The sequence below is a fragment of the Drosophila grimshawi genome, unplaced genomic scaffold, assembly GCF_018153295.1.
Source record: "Drosophila grimshawi isolate 15287-2541.00 unplaced genomic scaffold, ASM1815329v1 contig_848, whole genome shotgun sequence".
NCBI classification, from domain to species: domain Eukaryota; kingdom Metazoa; phylum Arthropoda; class Insecta; order Diptera; family Drosophilidae; genus Drosophila; species Drosophila grimshawi.
In genome coordinates, this window is record NW_025063692.1 from 14,704,913 (window position 1) to 14,727,333 (window position 22,421).

Consider the following 22,421-nt stretch of genomic DNA (forward strand, 5'->3'; position numbering starts at 1 on the left):
CACACTGAAAATTTGTACAAAACTCGGTAAGAAGGACGTCGCGAGCCAGTGCACGACCCCAGTTTGAAAACAGTAATTATTTTAAGGGATTCCTTATGCTAAATAGCAATGCCTGACATACACACACCCACACCCATATACACACACACACACACCCCGATTCAGTGGCACACGTAGAATCAACGAAGCCGAAATTGAAACGACGGCGGCACATTGAGTTGAGTTGAGAGCCACAAGAGGATTGTGGAAAAGGTGGTCTTGTCGGGACAGCGGAGCTGTTGTGGTGGTGTTGTGGTGCTGAGCTCGCCTGTCAGGTGTGAAGTGCCAACGGCCTAGCATTGAATAATTACATTTTAATAGAGTATTCGCAGAAGTGTTTTAAAAACATTTTTCAACAGGCTCGCCCACATTAAAAAAGAAAAACTTGATGGCAAGGCAAACAAAAAAAAAATAAGCAAACAGTGAGTTGGGTGGAACTGAAGAAAAAGAGAATACATATGGCAGATTAAAGCTGCTTCCACACAAAACTGGCTACCTAAATAATAGCACATTTATACACCTTTAAGCCTAAGGCTGTCCTTCTCAGATCTTGAGTGACTGAATGCAAAAGTATGCCACTTATTGCTGCATTTGCAAAGTCGCAACCAGTTTAGCGATGAGCTTTAGCTTAAAAGCAAAAGCGAATACATTGTTAACTGTCTTAGGATTGCATTAAGTCATTTGATCCGATTCCCGACTACGTGGCACCCTTTAATGATTTACTGCAGAATACACAGCAGCATATGCATCTACTGTTAGACCCCATTAAAGTTGAGCTGGACAATTCTCAATTGCTCAATTGCAAGCCTCTCTCTATAGTCTCTGAGATGCATGCTGTTGAGCTTTCTGTCAAATGATTTGTTTTAACCAGGGCTGCCAACAGAAAAACAAACATCCTAATCGTCCTTGTAGTTTTCCAGATGAGGAGAATTTTTGTGATTTCGACTCATTTCCGTTCGGCCTGCGACAGAAATTTGTACAAGTGCTTGGGTTCTCAGATGAGTTAGTCTTTGCATTTATAACGCATCATATCCATCGGTAATCTGCTAAGATTTGGATGTTTTGATGGGGCTTTTCCCCCAAATGCCTCAATGTTTTTGATTGAGAGCAATTTTTCATTTTATTGCCAGTTGTAAATTGATTTGTGTATTTTGTATAACTTTTCTTAATTCCTTAAGTACTAAAAATGCACTAAGCTCTGTGGATATATTTACATCGTAAATTCAAAAATAAAGTGTCTATATTAACAGATGAAATGTGTATGTTAATAATACGTTCTTAATAAATAACTTTCATATGCTTATGGTCGTAAATATTTTAAGCCAGGTTAAGTCGCCGTGTGTGTTCTGAAATTAAATTCAAAGCATAAAACATATTGCATAATATTGGAATTATCACAAATTTAAATAACATACTCTTCTAAAAAGGATGCTGCACAGGAGACTTGATTAGAATGTTAAGGTGGCAAATGCATTGTTTCCAATTAATTGGCGAACAATGTTTGAATATTCACATAGAAAGCAGTTTGTTGGCTACATGTGTGTTACAGATTCTTCATTTAATCTGGCCTAAGCTCGCCGTTGCTTCTTATAAGTCTAATTTTTATTGGCCATAAAGTAGGTGGACGAAAAGAGTTGCTGTAACTGCCGTTAGTTGGACATAAAGTCGTGTTGGGGGCAATCGCAATCGTCTAGGAGAGGCTTTTGTTAAAGCCGCTGGCCAAAACGCGCAGGATGTGCGGCAAATACGAGTATAATAATAAATTTCATCAAGTCACCAAGTTTCGCAATATGCCACACGTACGTCATTAATCTTCAGTTTTGAGCTAAATTTGATGAATTAGTGGCCAATGCATTGGCCGAGCGCACAATAACCAGCAAACAAACAAACACACAGACGGACGGTTGGACAGACGGATGGATGGACAGACGAACGGTCGGATGGATGGATGGACAGGCGGAGTCATTAAGTTTGCCAGAGGCTGCTCTGCCAGTAGCTGACGAACTTGGCAGCTGCCGACAGCGTCGCTCTGGCAGGATATCAATAAAGCCAAAGCAGACAGGCTAAAAGCCACACACACACACACACACACACACACGCACGCACACTCACGCACACTCACGCACGCACACACATGAATAACTACTCAAACTCTGGGCAGACTTACCGTCATGTCTTACGTTTGATTTGGGTTTAGATGTGCATGCCATGAGGTTGAGGCTCCGCCTCAAAGAAGTTTAACTAAAATAATAAAAGTCAAACAGTGTACAAACAGCTTTGGTCTTAACGACATGCGTACATACATATACACACACACACACACACACACGAGTGTATGTATGTGTATATATACGCTTGCCTGCATGTGTGAGGGGAAAGTTTCTTATGGCTGTGTAGCAAACTTAAGCAAATCTTAGAGGCGCTTACGTGTTGCGTTTAATTGATATCGTAATAATTAAACCAATTTAGCAATTTTTCCTCAATTTCATCTACATTTTAGTATTTATTCTCTTTATGCAGGTCAAGTTTTTCAATTTATTTAAACAATTCCTGAACACTTGATGTTGTCGACATCAACGAAATCGTGTCATGTGTTTACTTGAAATCGGGAGAGAACCAATTTTTGAATTGAAACCACAAAATCAGTGACATTGGGAATTGAATTGAAGTCATAAGTATTCCTGAGTATATGGTCAAAAAAAAAAGAGGGCATCTCCATTTTATCTTGTTTACATGGTTGCTGCCGCACAATTTGAATGGCAGTCCAGTTTCATTACATTGCTTCTATGTTTTTCTGTACGAGTGCCATAATTTTACTTGTGTTTTTTTTTTGTTTTCTTGTTCCATATTCTTTGTCGCTTATTTTTTAATTAATTTTCATGCAAGTAATTAAAAATGCCAGCGGCTCGCATTGTCGCGGCTAGTTTTTGTTATCGTTTTGCTTCTCTTAGGCAGTGGAAAAAGCATGCAGCCGGAAATTAATTACGTGCCCTCGTCGGCAAATGCAAAATGCAAAATGCAAAATGCAAAATGTTAAATGCAAAATGCAAAATGCTCACAACATTATTGAAGCTAACAATGCAAGTGCTCTGCATATCCTTATTCCGTATTTTCTACATTATGTATTTGTATATACATACATACATATATATTAAATATATATGTTCTATGTTATAATACTATTTCTTACTGTTGCTTGTGGCGTGGGTTTAAATAGAGTAAGTGATTTAAGCAATAATATTTGCAGATATGCAACTAACTAAAAATAATTATTATTGTGTGCACTCATTATTATACCCTGTACAGGATACGTGATCAGAACGGGTAAGTCTCCGACAAAGCCATGTCTGTCTGCCTAAGACAGAGACTCAATAAAATATATATATTGTTATCGTATTTTTAATTACAGGGTATTTCCGAACCGAGGTCGGATCATTAAGAGAGTTCGTGGGTAAAACAATATTTATTTAATGGTTTGAATTACAGTGTTTAACATGTTCTTACACTTTTTGTTTGTTTTTTTTTTCTTTCATTTTGGCTTGGCTATGTTTATTGAAATCCGATGTCCATTTAAATTTCACTTGTTAATGTGGTCAACAATAAGCAATTAAAGTTGTACTTAAACAATAGTCAAAGTAATTCCTTGCACATTAATAAACGGCTTGTGATTGATCTACTTATCAGACTCCAAATCTATCCCAGGAGTGCAACAAGATTTTTTTTGTTATGGACAGTTTTATTGCAATTATTGAAACATTATTGAACGGATTAAACAATGCTAACAGCATGCTAATTCAAATACCTATTAAAAACTGCACATGTGTCATAAATGTGAGCGATGCGTAATTTCACTTAACAAATAACACATCAAATTCAGGGCGAATACTTGTAAGTTGAACAATTTCATGACAGCTGCCAGCACATCAGGATAGAGCAAAATAGCGATTGAAAATGATGATGATGATGATGATGACAGAAGCATTAATGCATTGCATTTACTTACATATTCATATTGTCTTATGCACTGCCAAACAAAAAGGCAATTACCAAAGATTTTGGGGGGCAACAATTCTAAGACGATTGCTTAATTTGTATAATCTCAAATGTCAGATTTATACTTGGCCAGTTTGCACACAAAAACCAGTTTCCAAACATACAAATATATATGCAAATTTGTATAGCTGCACAGCTGTTGTAGTTGCTGAAAATTATATCTATTTTTTTAAATTATTTTGTGGCTGTATTCTTTTTGAATTGTAAACAAGTGCGTCCCATGAGATTATTGATCAATTTTAATTAAGAAACAATGTATTGAAATTTCGACATTCAAACTCTTTTTCAATGGCTAAAGAGAAGTTTATAAGAGCATAGGAATATCAAATACTTGATTTAAGCAAATTGAACAGAATCTGAACACTCTATAATTAGAAATATATATAATATATATAATTATCAGCACATGTGTAGCTTTTATAGAAACAATCAGGCGAAAATACACTTCCTTAACAAAAAACCAATCATGTTGTCTGCCAAAATATAATATATATATATATATATATTCATATACATATAAGATATATTTAGAGCGTATTTCATTTTCGACACCAGCAGGATAATTGTACTTTCTTTTTTCATTTTAACAACGAAATGTTTGCTGAAAGAAAAATTACAAGCAGGTAGAATCACCTAAATTGAGAGAGCTCCAATAGAAGATACCCTGTTAGCAGAGCCTTACCTTATCATATAACAAACAATCATTAAATAAATGAAATTATAAAAAAATTCATCCGTAAATGGATTAAAACTAATGCAACTGGTTTCTAGTCTCTGAGGTCGAGTCGGCTTGTGAGACTGATCTAAGTAATAAATATGATAGAAAAAATATGTAATACTTTAAGGAATCTGGTATACTTTCGACTGCTTGCTTTTTTGCAACTTTACTATACCCACTTGAAGTGGATATATGCTAGGTATACAAAAGGAACCGAAAAATGGCTACCATTAACGTTGGCTGTTAACATTTCATTTTGTTGGCAAACGTTTCGGGCGTCATGGCAAACATTTTAATTATGAGCCCAGTTTGTGCTGCTCACTCAGTGCTGTGGTTATTGTAGAACAAAAACAACAAAAAAATGCAAAACAGAACGCCAAATGAAGAAAGATGTATGCATGCATGCTTATGTAGAGAGTGGCTCTGTGTGTGGAACGGCCAGTGCGGGTACAAGCGGTGTGATGAATGCTAGGCTGAAGACGTGCGGCGATCGCCGGCGCCAAATGAAAAACAAAATGGACATGTGGCCGCGTATTCTGCGGTTGCCTTGCGGCAAACGACGACTAAGGACGACAAGGGTGGGGAACTGGAACTGGAACTGAAACTGAAACTGAAACTGAGAATGGAGGCGACTAAGCCAAAGAAGCAGCAGTTGGAGACCTAGTCATGCTGGTCGCATTGTTTGCAGCGCAAATGTTAACAAATGCCCATGTCTGTGTATGCATGTACGTGTACGTGTACGTGTATGTGTGTGTGTAAGTGTGTAAGTGTGTTTGTGTGTGTGTATGACATGTTAACGACGGAACTCAAATGACTTTTGTGCGGTTTAAAACCAAACCAGCGACCCATCATCCTAGCCAGTAGTAGTAAATGTGTGTGTGGGTTTGTTTGCTTCTTGCGCTTCTCGTTTGCAGCAACATTTTTCAATTTTATGGTTTCCAGATGAAGTTCGTTTGACCATAAGTAAATACCACGCCAACGCCAACGCCCTTAACCCCCCTCCACGCACCCAGCCGCATGGAACCAGCGCGGGTGATCCAGAAAAGTGGCAACCGCGCCAGCTGCAGCTGTCATTGTTTAGCTTTTTGCAGCAACCAAAACAAAACAACGAAAATAGCAAGCGAAAAACAAAAACAACAACAACAACAACAAATAAAGAGTCAGCTGCAACCTCGCCCATTCGTTGTTGTTGTTCTTGTTGTTGTTGGGTTTTTGTTTTTTTTTTTTTTTTATATTTTTGTTATTGGTTTTTTGTACGCCATACGCATAAAGTAACATTTTTTTCCTATCTTGGCCGTTAGTTTTTGTGGCTTTTATGGAATTGACTCTCAGAGCCGATCTGAACACTGCCGTCTGACTCTCGACTGTTTAGCCATTGATTATTATGCTCTGTGACCGGTATACGTTATAGATGTGTGCATGCCTGTATGTCTTCGTGTATACAATTCATTTCTGGTGGCTGACTTGTTATGGAGCCATGGAGCCATGGAGCCATGGAGCCATGGAGCCAGCACGGATCCATGAACCCACTTCGGTTGGATTGGCTAGCTAACTAAATTGGATAGCATTTCATTTTAATCAAGACCATTCGCTTGGATGGCTTGAATGTCTTTTTCTCTCCAATTGAAAACCTGTGCCGCATGTGACAATGGTTTCATTTAATTTAATCAAAACTTAATTGTTATTGACTTTTTTTATTAACACGGAAACTCGATCTTTAAGAAATTAGTCTTTTTTTTTAATTCCAAATCTAGCAAACTCTTAAAAAAAAACCATGTGGTCAAAGAAGAACTTTACATAAATCGAAAATTATATGACTGGCTTTTTTTTTTAGAAAAATAACGTCTGTCAGACGGAATAAATATATCGGGTATATATTTTATATGTATCATTATTTTTTAATGGTGCCCTCTTGTATGGCTGTAAGTAATGCAGTTTTCATGCTCAGAAATCATTGCCAATAATTGTTGTAAAATATTTTATTCATTCCGAATGAAGAAGCGACAAGAGACCATATCAGTAAGAGTCAATTTGCTGCAGAGTGAAGTACATGTAAACAAATGTGTATATACATATATATATATGTATAAATATATAAAGTGAATGCAATACCTTATGCACTTTAGCGGGACAATAAGGACTTACACGTATAGTATCTGTAATTCTTGGTGTAAATAAATCAGAGAGGAATTTCATAAAAACTCGTCTCGGTCAAGTCGGCTTGCCAAGATTTGTCTGCCAGCTGCAAAAACAACAACAAATACAATCTTGCATCAGCTTGACAGTCAAGGGCCGAACAAAAACACTCTCAAACACACATACACACACACACACACACACATGTACACACGTGCACACACATGCACACACATAAAGTCAATGACCAAAATGGCAAAAGCAAATTTGCGCTAAAAATTACAACGAACGAAAAGCAAGAATAAGGAGCAGAACAGGAGCAGGGTAGAGGACAGAGACATGGACAGGGAGGCAGCGGGCTCCTGGCGCCGCCTGCTGCCACACGTTGACATTTCACGGCTGCTCAGTCTGCGTCTGTGTCAGCATCGGAATCGTTTGGCTGTCAGCTTGCCTCCCGTTATTTGTTGCAATTTAAGTGACTTGGAATTGCAATTTATTGTTGCCCGTCCGAAGCCCGAGCCTGGCCAAAACTCTTCCCCTAACAATTCTTACCAAACCCCCCCCCCCCCCCCCAAAAAAAAAACAAAAATAAAATAAATAAATAAGACGAAAAATACGAAGCACAAGAATGTTGAAGTCGAGAGTGTCCGACCCAAAGTTACTCTATTCGATTTAGGTTGACGACTGCACTTCCAGGATGCAATTGCTTCCTGAAATATAAATTCAATATTCTCGCCCATAAACAAAAGGAGTTATCGAATAATCGAATAGTATTACTCTCATTTAATAATATCCCTGTCTTGTCTAGATCGAGTCAGCTGTTTGTCTTGATACAAAATGTGTATCTTTCATGTTGCAGATGCCTTCTTCAAAGTGTTACATACATTTGCAAACTGGATAATGGATTTTTTGTTGTTTGTTTGTTAATGGTTCCAGAGTATGCAGACAACAACAAACAACAAAGGACAAAGAACTGGCCTTTCCAAACGCTGCTCTCCGCTTAACCCGCGCTCGCCCACAAAATATGAGAATTTAGTGTAATGTAGTTTTTATTGCATTTTCATGAGTGGAATGTGTAGCGCTTCATTAAATCTACATGCTTCTTACACTCATGTGTTGAGCTCTGCATTGTGTTGCATGCGGTTAGACAACATACTTTCTGCCTCAGTTGGGCAAATTTAAGTTAACTGTTTGCTTATCCATTACCAAAAACAAAAATGTTCTCAGATCTTTTAATGAAAAGGCAATGAAAGACAAAATGTATTTATATATGTATCTCTCTCCCCGGCATGTACGTGCTCCCACAGGTATACAATTATAAAATCTCAATTTAGAAGAAATCAAGAATAATGAACTCGGGACATATTAATCCATTCAAAAAATGTACTGTTTTACGCAGGGACATTTGATTCATGACTCAAATAAATGTGTGTATAGTTTACATACATACATACTTATTATAACAAGTTTGATTTCGATTCATGTCCTTTGCTCTTGTATAAATATGTATATATATATATGTGTATATATATTTATAAATATCTGCCTTGCCTTTCCATCGTTTCCCGACCCATTTTCGATGGGACGTTGTAAATTTCTTTATATTTGTCAAGCCAATTGAAAAGTTGGCGAAACTTTCTGTTGATTTAACACTCGCGTGCCAAACAACAACAGAGTCACAAAGCGAACCCAGGACTATCATTGGGCCTCCTCCGGTTTGTTCGCTTGATTCAGTTGGACTCCCCCGAGGCGCTTGGCACAAAAAAAAAAAAAAAAAAACTTTTGCGGCACACAAAGAAGCTGAGCGCTTGCAGCTTATAGCTTTTTGCCTGGCCGGCACACATAAATAAAGAATTGTATGGTAAATGGCCACTAACAACGAACCGAAAAACAGGAAAAGTTGAAAAATATTTGAAAAGAAGAAGTGAAACAATAAACAGCATTGACAGCCGGCAATTGTGGAAGGAGAAGTAGCAGACGAAGGACACTAAACCAGAGCCAAGGCAGCCAAGGCAGTAGGAATAGCCGGAACCCAATCCAATAGAGAGTACCAAGCACCAAGTGACCACACAGTGATTTACGCTCATGAAATTGAGTTGTGGCGCAAATTATTTATGAACAAAGCGAACACACAGGAATAACAAACAAACATATACAGAAGCAACAGCAACACCAACACCAACACCAGCACCAACACCAAGGACATGAAAGAGGCGCAAACGAGCGTTGTAATAGTCGTGCTGTTATTGTATGGACAATGTACTACAACTTGGAGCCGTTGTACGTTGTAGTCAAAATTGGAATCCATGTCATAGTTGGAGCTGGAGTTCAAGTTGGCAATCGGAGTTGGGGGGGCTGGAGGCTTGGCCCCTTCTGTGGGCAGCTTAGTGACCGCCATCGCATTGCTGTATCGCCTTCGGCGCAAACTTTCTGAAAAATAATTTATTAGCGGCAAACGAGCAAAAGTTTTATGAAATTTTTTTAAAAGAAAAAGAAGAAGAACGAAGCAGACCGAGCAACCCGCAAGCTCGCATGCCCCAGCAGGAATCATTGTCAGTCCTTCGTGAGCTTTGTTTAATACATTTTGACTTTGTCAAAAAGTTCAAGCAGCGAAATGCAAGTGCCACAAATTTATTTACTATCAACCACCCAAACTATTGCGGTGAGAGTCTTAAAGTTTTTGTGTCAGACATTCTTTGTACACTGTACACTGCATAAGAGGGTATATATTGTGCATTTTGTCAATTTATCCTTAACTTTAAAAATTATGCTCTACGGAAAATTCAGCATGTAAAAAATCTATAGTAATTAAATATTTTCATTTTTTCAAAATTGTTCGCAAAGCTGTATCTATACGCATTCTTATAAAACAGAACATAAAATACGTGTTAATATATGCAACAAAAACAAGTAAGAGTGATGTAGTCGAGTGAGCTCGACTACGATTTACCCTGAACCCAGTTGTAAAATATATTCTAGTTGTATTGCAACATTTCCGTTTCAAAGTTTTGCGCACATGAATATTCATACATACATACATATATATGTATACGCAGTTGATCAATAATATGCATATGCATCAAGTTGCATGCAGCCTATTTTGATGTTAATACTCTGTCTGTATGAACAGAAGTGTCGCAGAGACTATACGAATGCTCGCATACCCTGTAAACGTATACTGTTTGAATTGGTACATAGTGCGTTTCTTGATCCCAGCTGACAGTTCTAAATTTCCCTCCTGTTAAGGATCGTCAGTTCATATACATATATATGTATTATTTATTGATAGTCTATTGCAAATACCATTCGCCGTAACTTCGTAATTAAAATTCGTAAATTAAAGAATAATTTAAAATTATATTACATACACACATCACATATATATACATATATACATATATATAAATATATCAAGCAATAGCATCTAATAATATTTGAATCCATACTCGTACACAGCACAAAGCACAAACCACAATGTGCTCGTCAAATGAAAACAGATGGCTTAGTTTTTGTGTTCAAATGAACAAAATGAATAACTCGTGATAATTCCCATGAAATGAGCGATGCTGTTTTCCCAGTTTGACTCGATTCTCGTTGCTGTTTTAGTTTCTATTGTGTTACGATTATATGCCAATCAATTGAATATCATTTAAAGCGAAAACTGTAATTACTTGACTAAAACCCGTTTTTCAACGCCTTCCCAGTACTCAGCCAAGCATTGCACTAAGATTATCATAAAAAAGCTATTAATAAAACTGTATCATAGTCAATACCACAAACAAATAAGAATTCCTTCCACATGGTTGGCATTTACAAAAAGCAAACAAAAATTAAATGAATACACTGCTATTCAGTGTATGAGCATATGGAAAGTGGTGGAAACAACTTTCTTGCTGACCAGCTTAGTATCTCAAAGATAGTCACTAAGATACTGTATATATCGTACTCATCTTAACTTTTTGTAACAGATTATTCATAATTAATTGATAATTTTATTATGATATTTAAGTGAATAAGTAAATATGATTAGAAAATTACATTTCTGGGAATATTTCAAAATGTATCCTGTAAAGCCGAATACATAATTTTCTAATAAATCATTGCGTTTTAGCAATAGGAAATTAAATTCAATTCATTTGTTGCAATATCAATACAATTATGGCCTGCATTTTGTACAAAAATATAATATTGTACGGCAAGAAAACGATTTGTGAACAAACTGTACAAAAAAATGTTTGGTTTTTAAGCTCAATGCCTTATAATTAAAATAATAATTTAATGCGAATACAAATACGATGTTGTATTCATACATAATAATAACGCAATAATAATGTTGTTCTAAATAGTGTCTACTAGGTGAGGAGGTTAGGTTAGTTCGAGTCTAATTAGGAGTCTTGTACGCTGAGCGCATTTAAAACGTATCCCAAGGTCATCATTGCGTCTTTTTGTAAGGTCGAATTAACATGCGAACATATCTCAGAGAGCCGGTCGGACCGGGTACAAAAGTTTTCCACAGTATGCCCTTAAAATAACCAATCTCCTGGCCATGAGTGGGTTGAAATGTGCCAAAGAGATTGCTGCAAAGACAAACAGAAAATGTGCGTGCATATATAGAGTCTAGAGTATATATAGAGTATATACATAAATGATAGCCATTAATACTAATAGAAGTATTTAGCTGAGTATAAGCTGAATTATATAAACTGATTGTTTAATTTAGAAACTAACTTGCAGCTGAGTGTTTTGCTTACCTCTCCAAGCATTCGCGTCCATACCACCAGCCGCCAGTATGAGAGCGTGCACAGTTTTGGGCATTGTCATCGTTGTCCTGGTCGTAGGTGGTGAACTTCTTGCCGGAATGGTAACGCAGCGAGTCGCCAGAATCGCCCCTGTAGGTGCCAAGCACATAGAGGTAATACTTCTCGGCCTCGCTGCCAATGCTGAACTGATCATAAATAGCGAAGCGCTCCTCCTTCGTCTTGCTGCGCATTATAATTAGCAGCTCGTGATCCATGCTGTTCGTGAGGCGATGCAGTTTGTCCAGCCCGATGAAGAACTCCGAATTGAGCGCACCAAAGCCGGTCTTGTACGCAAGCCACTCGCGATTAAAGTCCTCGCTGCCGTCGAAGCGATTCGCGATTACTAACCAGCCACCGTCTCTAAAATTCTGGTCGCAGTTCACATAAAAGGGCTCCACATCTGGTGCAATTTGGATGAGCACCAGGCCGTGCTTCTGATCGATACAGCTGCGAGGTGTGTCGCTCACATCTAATTGCCGAGGGGCAAGGCTAAAATGTTAGAGAAATATTGTGTCTTACATATATTTAAAGTGACTCAGTGAATTATTGAGATATCGGTGATTGAAATCCACGGCATATATTCTGTTCTGGGCAATAGAATATGCAAGGCTTTGTTATAAGTTCAGTATGTTCTCGACCCAGTCGATGTATCTACTGATCTTTAGTTGCAACGTCGATACATTGTGAAATGTGAAACTAAGACTTACATGGACGGCTCAATTTGTACTCTGGCTGGCGCTTGGCTCTTATACTCATCGATGAGCTGCTGCAGCTCATTGAGATCCTCTCGAAGTGACCGCACCTCGTCGGTCATGTGCTGGACACTGGAATAAAAGAAACAGTTGAACAATAAGCATAGCTCGCATAAACTAATTGCATCCTTAAATGCCATTTACCGCGCCAGTAGGCCGCCCAGCGCAGCCGCCGGACAGCCGCCAGTGCTCTGAAAGGCATTGAGTTGATTAGATTGCGTTCTTTGGAATTATCACACAGGGAAATACTCACATTGTCCACGCGAAGCGGCTCCACTGAGTTCTTCACAATAATGGGAATGGGCTTTTCTGGCAGCGTTGTCGTCGTGCTCAGGCAGGCCAATGCCGTTACCAGCGTTTCCAGAGTCATGATGTCAGTTATCAGTTGTCAGCTGTCAGAATAACACAGCCAACAGTCTGTGCGACCAATTCAGATTACAGTGCGTACTCGGGTAATTGTATACAGTTTGTGGGTGCTCGGGTGTTTGCTGTGTTTACGCTTACAGCTCGAGTATGCGACTGCGGCGCAATTGACCCTCAGACACTGGCTAACTAGCAACTATTTCGTAGGCGAGTTTGCAACAACAACTATAGTATATATACTCAGATGCACAAGTATCGGTGTGTCGGTAACACGACTTCGAATCGACTTAGAATACTTGTTTTGAAATGCATCGGAATCTATTTAGCTGAATTGTAAGCTATTTGACGACCTTTTTTGCTGATCTGTTTTGTGTTCACTGTGAAAACAAGTGGTATTGAGCCGCATTAGCGGGAATCAAGAGCCAGGCTCAGTACAGCCGTATATGCGAACAGTCACGCTATGTCGCAAATTCTGCAGTTGGACACTCTGGTCACAATGTTGGCTTGCCTAACCACAACGCACAACGATCTGGGCGAACAGATGCTGCCAATGGACAATATGGTGAGTCATTGCCAAAGCAAAATCATTCGATTCTATTGAGAAAAAAATTCCAAAATAAATTTAAAAAAAAAAACACGAGCTGAATGTGTAAATGCAACTCGCTTTGTTTAATAATAATAATAATAATAATAATAACCCACTTGCGGTCACAATCTTCATATACTGAAAATTGTACTTGCATAGATAATTTTAGATACTTATAAAAAGACGTTAATCTGGTTTCGTTCTATGTACATATGTAATCGGACTAACCACAGACAAACACGTCAGAGCTATACACATATATGCATATATATAGAGATACATATATATACATATATATATATATATATTCTTCTTTTTGTTTTCGTAACTTCGATTTCAACTAATTTGCCATTTGTACATTGATTTCAAGACTAAATAAACATTGATTCTAGTCAGCTATAAAAATATATTTATAATAATACAAGATAACGTGCAATTAAAAAGAAGTCCTTGACATCTAACCCTTAACCAATGTACGATTAATAACATTACAACATACTTGCATAATAAATATTATGATTTTTCTTTCCGTGAAATATACGATACTAATCACGAATAGATGTATATACACATCTCTTGTGGTACCCTTCAAAGCGTTCATCTTTGCGGAGCTACTTCTTCACATGATATCTACATCTATATACATCCATATATATATATATATACATAATAATAATATAATTTTCATACACAGACAGCTGGCACGTGTCCTTTATCAGCACTAAGCACTATAACCACACGCATCCAGGCGCTTTCGAAAGATATTGCCAGTGCGAGAGATCAAATTGGCAACCTGCAGGAGCAGCTGGTAGATCTGCGACGAGCGGGTGCCCCGATCAGCCCCAGAGAACCATTCAGCATCGGGACGCGCATGTAGGTAATCAATCTCCCCTTGAGTCAGCTCGAATAAAGCAACAGTCCAAACACTTCATTGCAGTGGTGTATTCCCATCTGTCGGCAAAATTGAAGGGGCTGATGATGGCAATTCGGTCGAATCGAGAACTGAGCACAACTGCCACAAGCAACAGCACGGCGTAGTGCTGATTCGTCTGCGCGCCAACACGGACTCGTTCTTTGTGGTCTGTGACCAGAAGACACATGGTGGAGGCTGGATTGTGGTCGCGCATCGCGTTGATGGTAGCGAAGACTTCAATCGTAAGTGGGCCGACTATAAGATCGGCTTTGGCCCGTTAACAAATGAGTTCTTTATTGGCCTGGAGAGGCTATACCAAATCTGCACGAATGAAGTTTGCGAGCTGCTCGTTGAGATGGAGAATCGCAACCAGGACCGGCGATATGCGCTCTATGATCGCTTTGGCATTGGCAGTGAGTCCGAGCAGTATCGTCTCAATGTACTGGGTAAATATCAGGGCGACGCTACCGATGCACTGCGTGAGCATGTGGGCAAGAAGTTCAGCACTCAAGACAAGGACAACGACGAGAGCGATGACAACTGCGCTGCAGCCCAATCGGCAGCCTTCTGGTATGGCAGCGTCTGCACTCTCAGGTGAGGACATTCACATTTTGTATAATGCTCCATTCCCATTGTATACACCATTCAATTGGCAGTAATCCGTTTGGAATGTATCAGCGCCTACTGGAACGCGATGTGGATGGTTTTAAGGGCATCCTGTGGAAAGGTTTCTTCAGTGGCCCCAAGGGATCTATGAAACTAATGCGCTTCCTAGTACGTCCACGCACCAGCGCCAGATAACGACATTCCCCATTAAGTATATGCATACACGCAACATAAATACAAATATAAATACAAATATTTTTTAATACAAAATTACAACAAAAATCCCATAACCTAATGATAAATAAATCACAAATCACAAACCAAAATTAGAGATACTAAGGTATAAATGCATTACCCAGCCCTAAGCATTACTCATTTCGAAATAGTAATTAAGTAATTACATTCCAATTACGCGCTTTTATTTAAAGCTAAATGAATGTTAATTCTGACTTTTGATTTTAAAAATTAATAGGATATTTAATAGGAAAGTCAGATACAAATATTTAAAGCATACATTGCAAAATCTTTGAAGACACGACTAAATCGTTTTGTCTGCTGATATTGAACAATAAGAGAGTGTAATTAGTACTCCTGGCTATTAATTATCGGTACAATACTTTTCAATCATATTTGTGTATGGGTATAATTTTAAATTGTATTATCCATTCTAAACTTCATTTAGTCTGTCTCCTCCATCGTTGGCTGATTTCGTGGGACGACGGGTAGTTGTGGTTGTGGTTGTGGGATCCTCATAGCCCTTGACTACCAAAGCGTCGCCAAACATTGGCTTGAAGAATAGAATAAAGCGGGAGTAACGACGTGCGGAGTTCTTGGCAGGAAACAGGAAAAAGAAAGCACTAAAGCATTAATATTTGTACATATATAAGTAATTTTATAAAACTGCTCTGTTAAACTTCTATCGATTTCTTGTGAAAAGCTTTCGTTCGAGCTTTAAAGTTTGAGAAGCTCGCTAATTAAGATTCACCACAGTTTTATTATTTTGTATTGGAAATCTGAATGTTTCTTGAATATCACTTACCATTATAAGGCGGGAAAGAGCTTGGGAGGTTTGGGTGATCGTGCTGAATGATTTGGAGAACAATTCGTCGGGCAGCTCGAACGAAACGTTTTTGCGATCCAGTTCAACGGCGTCGCTCGGATCTTTACCCCCGGCGCGTGCCCGTCGCTTGGTCTGATCGAGTAAGGGGCAGAGACAGACATACATATGAACGTAATGAAAAAGAAAGAGTAGAGGATTGTGAGTAAGCTGACTTATCATAGGTAGCATTCTGTCTATACTACACATAGGTACATATCTATAATATATATATATATATATATATATATACATATATATTCAACATGAGGAACACAAGCCCAAGGTCAACACAGATCGCAGAGTCGCATTGAAAAATCGGGTTTTGGTTTCGGTTTCGTTTCTTTTTTTTTTTTTTTTTTTTTTTGTTTTTTTGTTTTTAATGTTTTGTAGATACATTTGTAAAAATTCATTTGTTTTATTAATGGTTATTTAGCCGTAAGTTACATAGTACATATATGCGCCAATATTTACAAACATGAATACAATGGGTAGCATAAAATTTAACTTATCTATTACCCTGACGACAAGCCAACTGAAAGTGTTTAACAGAATTGTAACTTAAGTCTAAGCTACAACAACAAACAAAAAAAAAAAAATCATACAGAATTGAAATGTCAATGAAAGCGTGCGAGCATCAGAGGGTAACATAGGAAAGTTCACTCCTCTCTCAAGAGTGTGTGTTTCATGTGTGTGCGTGTGTGTGTGCTTGTGTGTGTGTGTGTGTATGTGTGTGTGTGTGTATGTGTGTGTGTGTGTGTGTGTTTGTGTGTGTGTGTGTGTTTGTGTGTGATGTACATAAATTATAAGACCACATTTTATGAACAGACCAACGAACGATTTAGGTCCAGGCCTAAACAATCGGCCCAGTTGGCCAATTAGTCAGTCATCGAGTCGATTTAATAGCCCGCCTCATCGGAATCGGGGGCAGGGCTTGTGGCGCCCGCAATGCCATTTGCACCACCGGACGAGCCCTGCAATATGGGTCCCGAGAAGCCCAAGAACTTGGACACGACATTGCCAAGGCCAGCATTCGGATTTCCATTGCCCGACGAGGAGCCACTGAAGGCGGTTATGGTGGTCAAAACGCCAGTTGTCAGGTCATTGGCAATGTTGCCAATCGAGCGGATCTTCGGTGAGACGACGGCAGTGATTAGGGTCTGGAAGTCCTTAATGGGCACAGGGTTCTTAATGTCCCACTGCTTATTCTTCTCAATATTGGAGCGATCCAGCTGCTCAATCACGCGTGTCTTCGTATCCAGAAAGTTGTCGATCTTCTGCAATGGGACATGCATACAGATGTGCATATTTTGGTGCGGTCGTTAATCAATTGAGTGGTTTGCTGAATTGATTCGAAATACTTACGCCAAAGACAAATCCGAGTACGGCATTTTTCGCCTCAAATGTCGCTTCGGGCAGTTTTCTTTTGTTGCGCTCAAGCTCAGCGCCAAACACCTCCTAGAATAGGAATAACGAGAGAAAAGAGAACACAAAAGAGATTGGCATGGTGACATTGGAATCGCGTGACTTGCCAAATTGCTGGCGATACAATTGCTGCTGTCACCTAATTGCAGCAGCTTCAACAGCAGCAGCAGCATCAGTTTCTGATGCAGCTCACGTTGTGGCAGGCTGTCTTAATGAGTGGCAATCAATTGCGCACAATTCTTGGTCTGACCAAATTGCCTTTAAGCTTAATGTGTTGACGGTAATAATAAGAATACAAATTTATGTACATGTGCTTGTATGTCCACTTAGAAAAAATATCCTAGTTGTAGACATCATTTCTGAATGGACTAAGCAAATGAATACAAATTGAAAACCATTTTAGAAATTCTTGATATTCTTAAGATATATATTGTGTTTTCTTATTTTTTATATACTCCAATCTATTTTGAAAATATAAAATTTTAAAGAAAACCCCTTGACGTGACGACAGCGAGAAACATTTAATTAAAAAAGGAAATAGATTTCTAATAACTAATAAATAGGTAGAAAAAGAGAACAAAATATAATGGACTTAAAAATGTAATATATATTTTGTAAAAAAAATCTAATGCAATTTAGAAATGAAAACCTTTTTGTTTTGACAGGCACAAACTATATATTTTGGGGATCGTTTTTTTCCGAGTGTACGATTGGTGTAAATAAAATGACTTGAAGGTTGAAATTCGAGGCTGGTTAGACTTGACCCAATTTCGAGTCAGTCGTTGCAAGAAAACCAATCGAAATACATAAATGTGATTATAAATAAATACATGCACACACGCGCACACACAAAACTACTTATGTCTATTCTAAAAGACACAGATACTTGAGCCAACAAGGCGACAATTCGGCATTCGAGATACTTTTGCTTGTCCATGTTTAAAATTCACATCGTCATTGCCAACAAAACCAAAACACTCGATATGTATGCATTTCTCGAATGTGGCCCCAGTCGCGACTCAAATTTACTAATTTCTAAACAAAACGCATTTGCAAAGCGCTCTGTCCTATTGTAGTTGCTTATTTTTGTTGTTGTTGCTGCCGTATGGTTAATTTACAGTGCCTCCGGTTATTAAACGACCTTTTTATGATGATTTCCTTCGACTGTCAAGCTTAATCGATTTACTATTTAACTTAAATAAATCAATATTTGGAAAATCTCTTCTTTGCATTCGCTCAATTTGACCTAACTCATTTTATGAATGCAATATTGCATGTAATATATATTTCATATATATATTTATGCTGAAAATTTCCTTGCATTCAATTCTCTTAGCACTTAATTTATATTTCAAAAAAAACAATAGCACATCAATGACAAATAGAAAGTGAAAAAAATGCCATAGTTGCCAATCAAGTTACAAACAGCTGTTAGATTGATTTTCGGATTAGATAACATTCCATTAGGTAGACAGCAATAATTTTGCTAGACACCAAAACAACAGTTCACACAGTGCTGCAAATTAGTTATAAACGAAAACATGAAAGAACAGCTATCTGAGGCACATCGAAGATTGCATACTCTACCCTAGCGGAGTGCCCCATAGTCCCATACAAATTTGAATATTTCATTTAAAAAACCCAAGCGATTGATGCCATCGGACCGTTTTTGATTATTTTGTTTTTGTTTTTCATTTTTGCATGCGAAAACGTGAGAAATATTATGAAATGAGCAACTAATTTATATATACTTTTTATGGGATCGGAGACGTCTCCTTCAATGCGTTACACATATCACAATTTAAATGCCAGGCTATTTCACAGATAAAAAGCAAAAGCAGATAAGCAACAAAAGAAATGAAAATACCCTGATGGGCGCTTCTCCGATTTGTGGCGTCATCAACTCACTCGCAACCCGTCGCAATGCCATCACAACTTGGTTCGTTATCCACGCCCGCTGCTCGTCGCCTGCTATTCGATTTTGAAATGTTAGCGTAGGTCCGTAATAAGTTTTACCATATAAACATCCACACATATGTGTGTGTGTGTGGATGTGGATGTGCGTCACTTGGCTAAGCGTTTGATTTCGCCCCCAAGGTCACAAACACTGTTGAAACGTTGGATGGATTGGTAATTGGATTATGCATTCGTATGCAACTCTGCGTGGATCAGATTGAAACGGATCGAGACGGATTCAATTCGATTGGGTCAATAATACTGTACGGAATTGCGGAAAAAACTGCAGCAGCAACGTCAGTCGACCACAAAATTAGCAAGTGCTCAACTTCAGCTTACACAACAACAACAGTAAAAACACCAGCAACAACGTTAACAAAATACAACAACAAAAAAAAAAAACAAAAAACGCAATAAAGGTGCTGCCAGGCAGTTGGCAAGTGACTTTTACGCCTCAGTAGCAACTGCAACAACAGCAACAACAGCAACAACAATAACAACAATAACAACACCAACAACAGCAGCAGCTGCAGCTGGCGGGGCAAAGGAGCTTACAACAAGTTTGTGCCTCTCATGACACAATGGGCGCGTTGTCAGTCCCTGAGTCTGAGTTGGATGCAATTTGCTTCCTAGTTACTGTTACTACTACAATTTGCTAAGCGCTGTGACTGCTGCTTGTTGGTTTGTTGGCTTGCTGATCGTTGGTTGTTGATTGTTGATTCGTTGATTCGTTGATTCGTTGTTGGCTACTTGGTTACATTACCTCTGCATTGATGGGGTTCAACTCGGCTGGCTCGCTGCTGTCCTGGAGCGTGAGTGTTGACTCCGCTGGTGCCGATATCGTCCGTTGTGTGATTGCCAACAGCAGCAGCATCACTGCCATCATGCATCCCATTGTGAACTGCATTTTTGTTGGTTGGGTTTCGGATTTCTGTTGTCCTGCTGCTTCGATCTCAGATCTAATGCAGTTTGCAAAACGAATACAATAGAAATAAAGAAAGAAAGAAAGAGAGAAGCGAAATCAGTTTTGATATTTTCAGGCGTGTCAAACACACACGGCGCATGCGCAATGCCGTTTGCGACCTTCGGACACTGGGTATGCCCAAAAACAACACTCTCAACGGGCACGCACCAAACTGAATTGTTGTTGTATCAAATGGTATACAATGGTATATACACACAACAGCAGCAACACACAACTAGCAACTGGCAAGTAAGTACCACAACACAAGCAAAAACTTTTAAAGCAGCTGCCGCAGATATGCGATACTAGCACGTTCACTAACTTTAAGCAAATGACTGCAGACGAAAGTTACTTCAATGATTTAGCAGTGGCCAAAAAATCGGTTACACAGCCAAAGCGCCAAAGCGCAGTCGTCGGAGCTTTTGCAGTCGACGTCGGCGTAGCGCATGGCGCTCGTTTGGCCAACAATCAAAAAACCAACAAAAAAATACAAAAAAAATAAGTAAAACAAAAACAAACAAGCAAAATTATGTATGTATGCATGCATATGTATACAGAAATATAGATGCATGTGTCTGTGTATGTGTCTGTGTATGTGTATGTGTATGTGTATGCGTACGTACCAGTATACAAAATGGAAGACTGACAAAACCGAATTGAATTTTATTACGCGCGCGCGCGCTCGCTTATAGGCGTCAATGGCTCAGCAGTAACAGCAACAACAACAGAAACAACAGAAACAACAGCAACAACAGGAACAACAGCAACAGCAACAACAGTAACGGCAACACCAGCGATATCAGTATGCAAGGCGGCGTCAGCGTTGACGTAGACGTTAACGCTACCGTTGATCGTTGACGCCGACGCTGGCAGCGCATTGAAGCTGTGAACACGTTTTGAGCGCAAATTTGAACAAAAGCGCTCAATAAAGTGCAAAAGTTGCAAACAACAACAATAACTACGACAGCAGCAGCAACAGCAGCAGCAGCAACAGCAGCAGCAGCAACAGCAGCAGCAGCAACAGCAGCAGCAACTTTAAAGGCTCTCAACAACGTCTTAGCGTGTTGTTGTTTTATAGTAGTTGTAATTATTTGGTGCTTGTGTTTTTGCAATGCTCTTTTAATTCGTACTTTTGGTTTTCAATTAAAACACAAGTTGGTCATATGCACGAGCAGTACTTGTGTATACTGCATGCATTACGTATGCGCAATAATTTATTTAATGCCATTCTTTTGCTTAGCCTGCCCAATGATCGTTTTATATTGCTACCTATCAACTTATATATACATATATAAATATGATCATTTTAGATTGCTACCTATCAACTTATATATATAAATATACTTATGTATATTTTCGCAAAAACAAAGAGACTAGATAATCTTGGACATTCTAAAGTTACGAAATATTACGAAATATTACTTCAACGTAACTCTTTTATATAGATGTAAAGTCTGTATTGAAGTCAAGAAGCCCTTCTCCCCATCCGAACTTATGCATACAATTACACATTTGTTGTGTATTGTTTAGAAAATTTGGACTTTCGATTGGAATAATTCGAAAGCTAGAATCATGTCTGGAACAACAAAAAAAAAACGCTAGAAATCGCAGAAAAGTTGTTTATTTTTAGTTATAAATCTGCTGATACTATTAATTGGCATACAACTTATCCGTCCCCTCCTTTTTTTTATTGATTTCATAAAGTAATTAACTAAATATTCTCTACAAATCTTTGTCACTATAAATAAGTTTGGCTGATTCTAATGATTTGCTAACATTTCTACATTTTCACGGTTCTCAATTGAAGGTAAGTAACACAGAGTATACAAATGATATCTGAAGTAAATTGCGCCTGTTAATTGCCGTCAGGTGAGCTGAACAGAAAGCAGGTCAACAAATTTTAAAAATTTTAATAACCAAATTGCAAATAATGCCTGCCAAACACGATAGAATATGTAATCTGATGATCTCTGGCCTGACTAGATAATTTGGTAAATTAAGTAACTTGTGACTGG

General features: G+C 38.4%; 3 protein-coding genes across 5 annotated transcripts; 1 reads left to right on the plus strand and 2 right to left on the minus strand.

Moving 5' to 3' along the window:
• Positions 1 to 10,923: 10,923 nt before the first annotated feature.
• Positions 10,924 to 13,014, minus strand: LOC6565187 (angiopoietin-related protein 1). Of its 2 annotated transcripts, XM_001991864.2 has the most exons (5): positions 12,751 to 13,014; positions 12,642 to 12,688; positions 12,453 to 12,569; positions 11,698 to 12,234; positions 10,924 to 11,523 (listed from the first exon to the last, which is right to left on the minus strand). In XM_001991864.2, exons 1-5 carry the CDS (start codon positions 12,865 to 12,867, stop codon positions 11,379 to 11,381), a joined length of 963 nt encoding a protein of 320 aa, XP_001991900.1. In that variant the 5' UTR covers positions 12,868 to 13,014; the 3' UTR covers positions 10,924 to 11,378. The 2 variants fall into 2 exon arrangements, with proteins under 2 accessions (XP_001991900.1, XP_032594067.1); XM_032738176.2 differs by lacking the exon at positions 12,642 to 12,688 and having other exon boundaries at positions 12,751 to 12,806.
• Positions 13,015 to 13,072: 58 nt separating this feature from the next.
• LOC6565186 (fibrinogen C domain-containing protein 1) lies at positions 13,073 to 15,480 on the plus strand. The gene is made up of 4 exons (XM_001991863.3): positions 13,073 to 13,422; positions 14,141 to 14,319; positions 14,384 to 14,953; positions 15,016 to 15,480. The coding sequence occupies exons 1-4, from the start codon at positions 13,321 to 13,323 to the stop codon at positions 15,158 to 15,160; spliced, it is 996 nt and encodes a 331-aa protein (XP_001991899.1). The 5' UTR covers positions 13,073 to 13,320; the 3' UTR covers positions 15,161 to 15,480.
• Positions 15,481 to 15,542: 62 nt separating this feature from the next.
• LOC6565184 lies at positions 15,543 to 20,604 on the minus strand. 2 transcript variants are annotated; one of them, XM_032738177.2, is made up of 4 exons: positions 20,575 to 20,604; positions 20,206 to 20,401; positions 16,005 to 16,157; positions 15,543 to 15,794 (listed from the first exon to the last, which is right to left on the minus strand). In XM_032738177.2, the coding sequence occupies exons 2-4, from the start codon at positions 20,347 to 20,349 to the stop codon at positions 15,633 to 15,635; spliced, it is 459 nt and encodes a 152-aa protein (XP_032594068.1). In that variant the 5' UTR covers positions 20,350 to 20,401; positions 20,575 to 20,604; the 3' UTR covers positions 15,543 to 15,632. The 2 variants fall into 2 exon arrangements, with proteins under 2 accessions (XP_032594068.1, XP_001991897.1); XM_001991861.3 differs by lacking the exons at positions 15,543 to 15,794; positions 16,005 to 16,157 and adding exons at positions 16,822 to 17,338; positions 17,427 to 17,519.
• Positions 20,605 to 22,421: the final 1,817 nt, after the last annotated feature.

Excerpts from the sequence above, each read along its gene's own strand:
- LOC6565187 (XM_001991864.2), bottom strand. The coding sequence starts at position 12,867 with ATGACTCTGGAAACGCTGGTAACGGCATTGGCCTGCCTGAGCACGACG. Across the intron at positions 12,689-12,750 it reads AGCCGCTTCGCGTGGACAAT|AGCACTGGCGGCTGTCCGGC; the intron begins GTGAGTATTTCC and ends AATGCCTTTCAG. Across the intron at positions 11,524-11,697 it reads GGACGCGAATGCTTGGAGAG|CAATCTCTTTGGCACATTTC; the intron begins GTAAGCAAAACA and ends TTGTCTTTGCAG.
- LOC6565186 (XM_001991863.3), top strand. The coding sequence starts at position 13,321 with ATGTCGCAAATTCTGCAGTTGGACACTCTGGTCACAATGTTGGCTTGC. Across the intron at positions 13,423-14,140 it reads TGCTGCCAATGGACAATATG|ACAGCTGGCACGTGTCCTTT; the intron begins GTGAGTCATTGC and ends TTTCATACACAG. Across the intron at positions 14,954-15,015 it reads GGCAGCGTCTGCACTCTCAG|TAATCCGTTTGGAATGTATC; the intron begins GTGAGGACATTC and ends TTCAATTGGCAG.
- LOC6565184 (XM_001991861.3), bottom strand. The coding sequence starts at position 20,349 with ATGCAGTTCACAATGGGATGCATGATGGCAGTGATGCTGCTGCTGTTG. Across the intron at positions 17,520-20,205 it reads TGAACCCCATCAATGCAGAG|GAGGTGTTTGGCGCTGAGCT; the intron begins GTAATGTAACCA and ends TTCCTATTCTAG. Across the intron at positions 17,339-17,426 it reads TACTCGGATTTGTCTTTGGC|AAGATCGACAACTTTCTGGA; the intron begins GTAAGTATTTCG and ends GTCCCATTGCAG.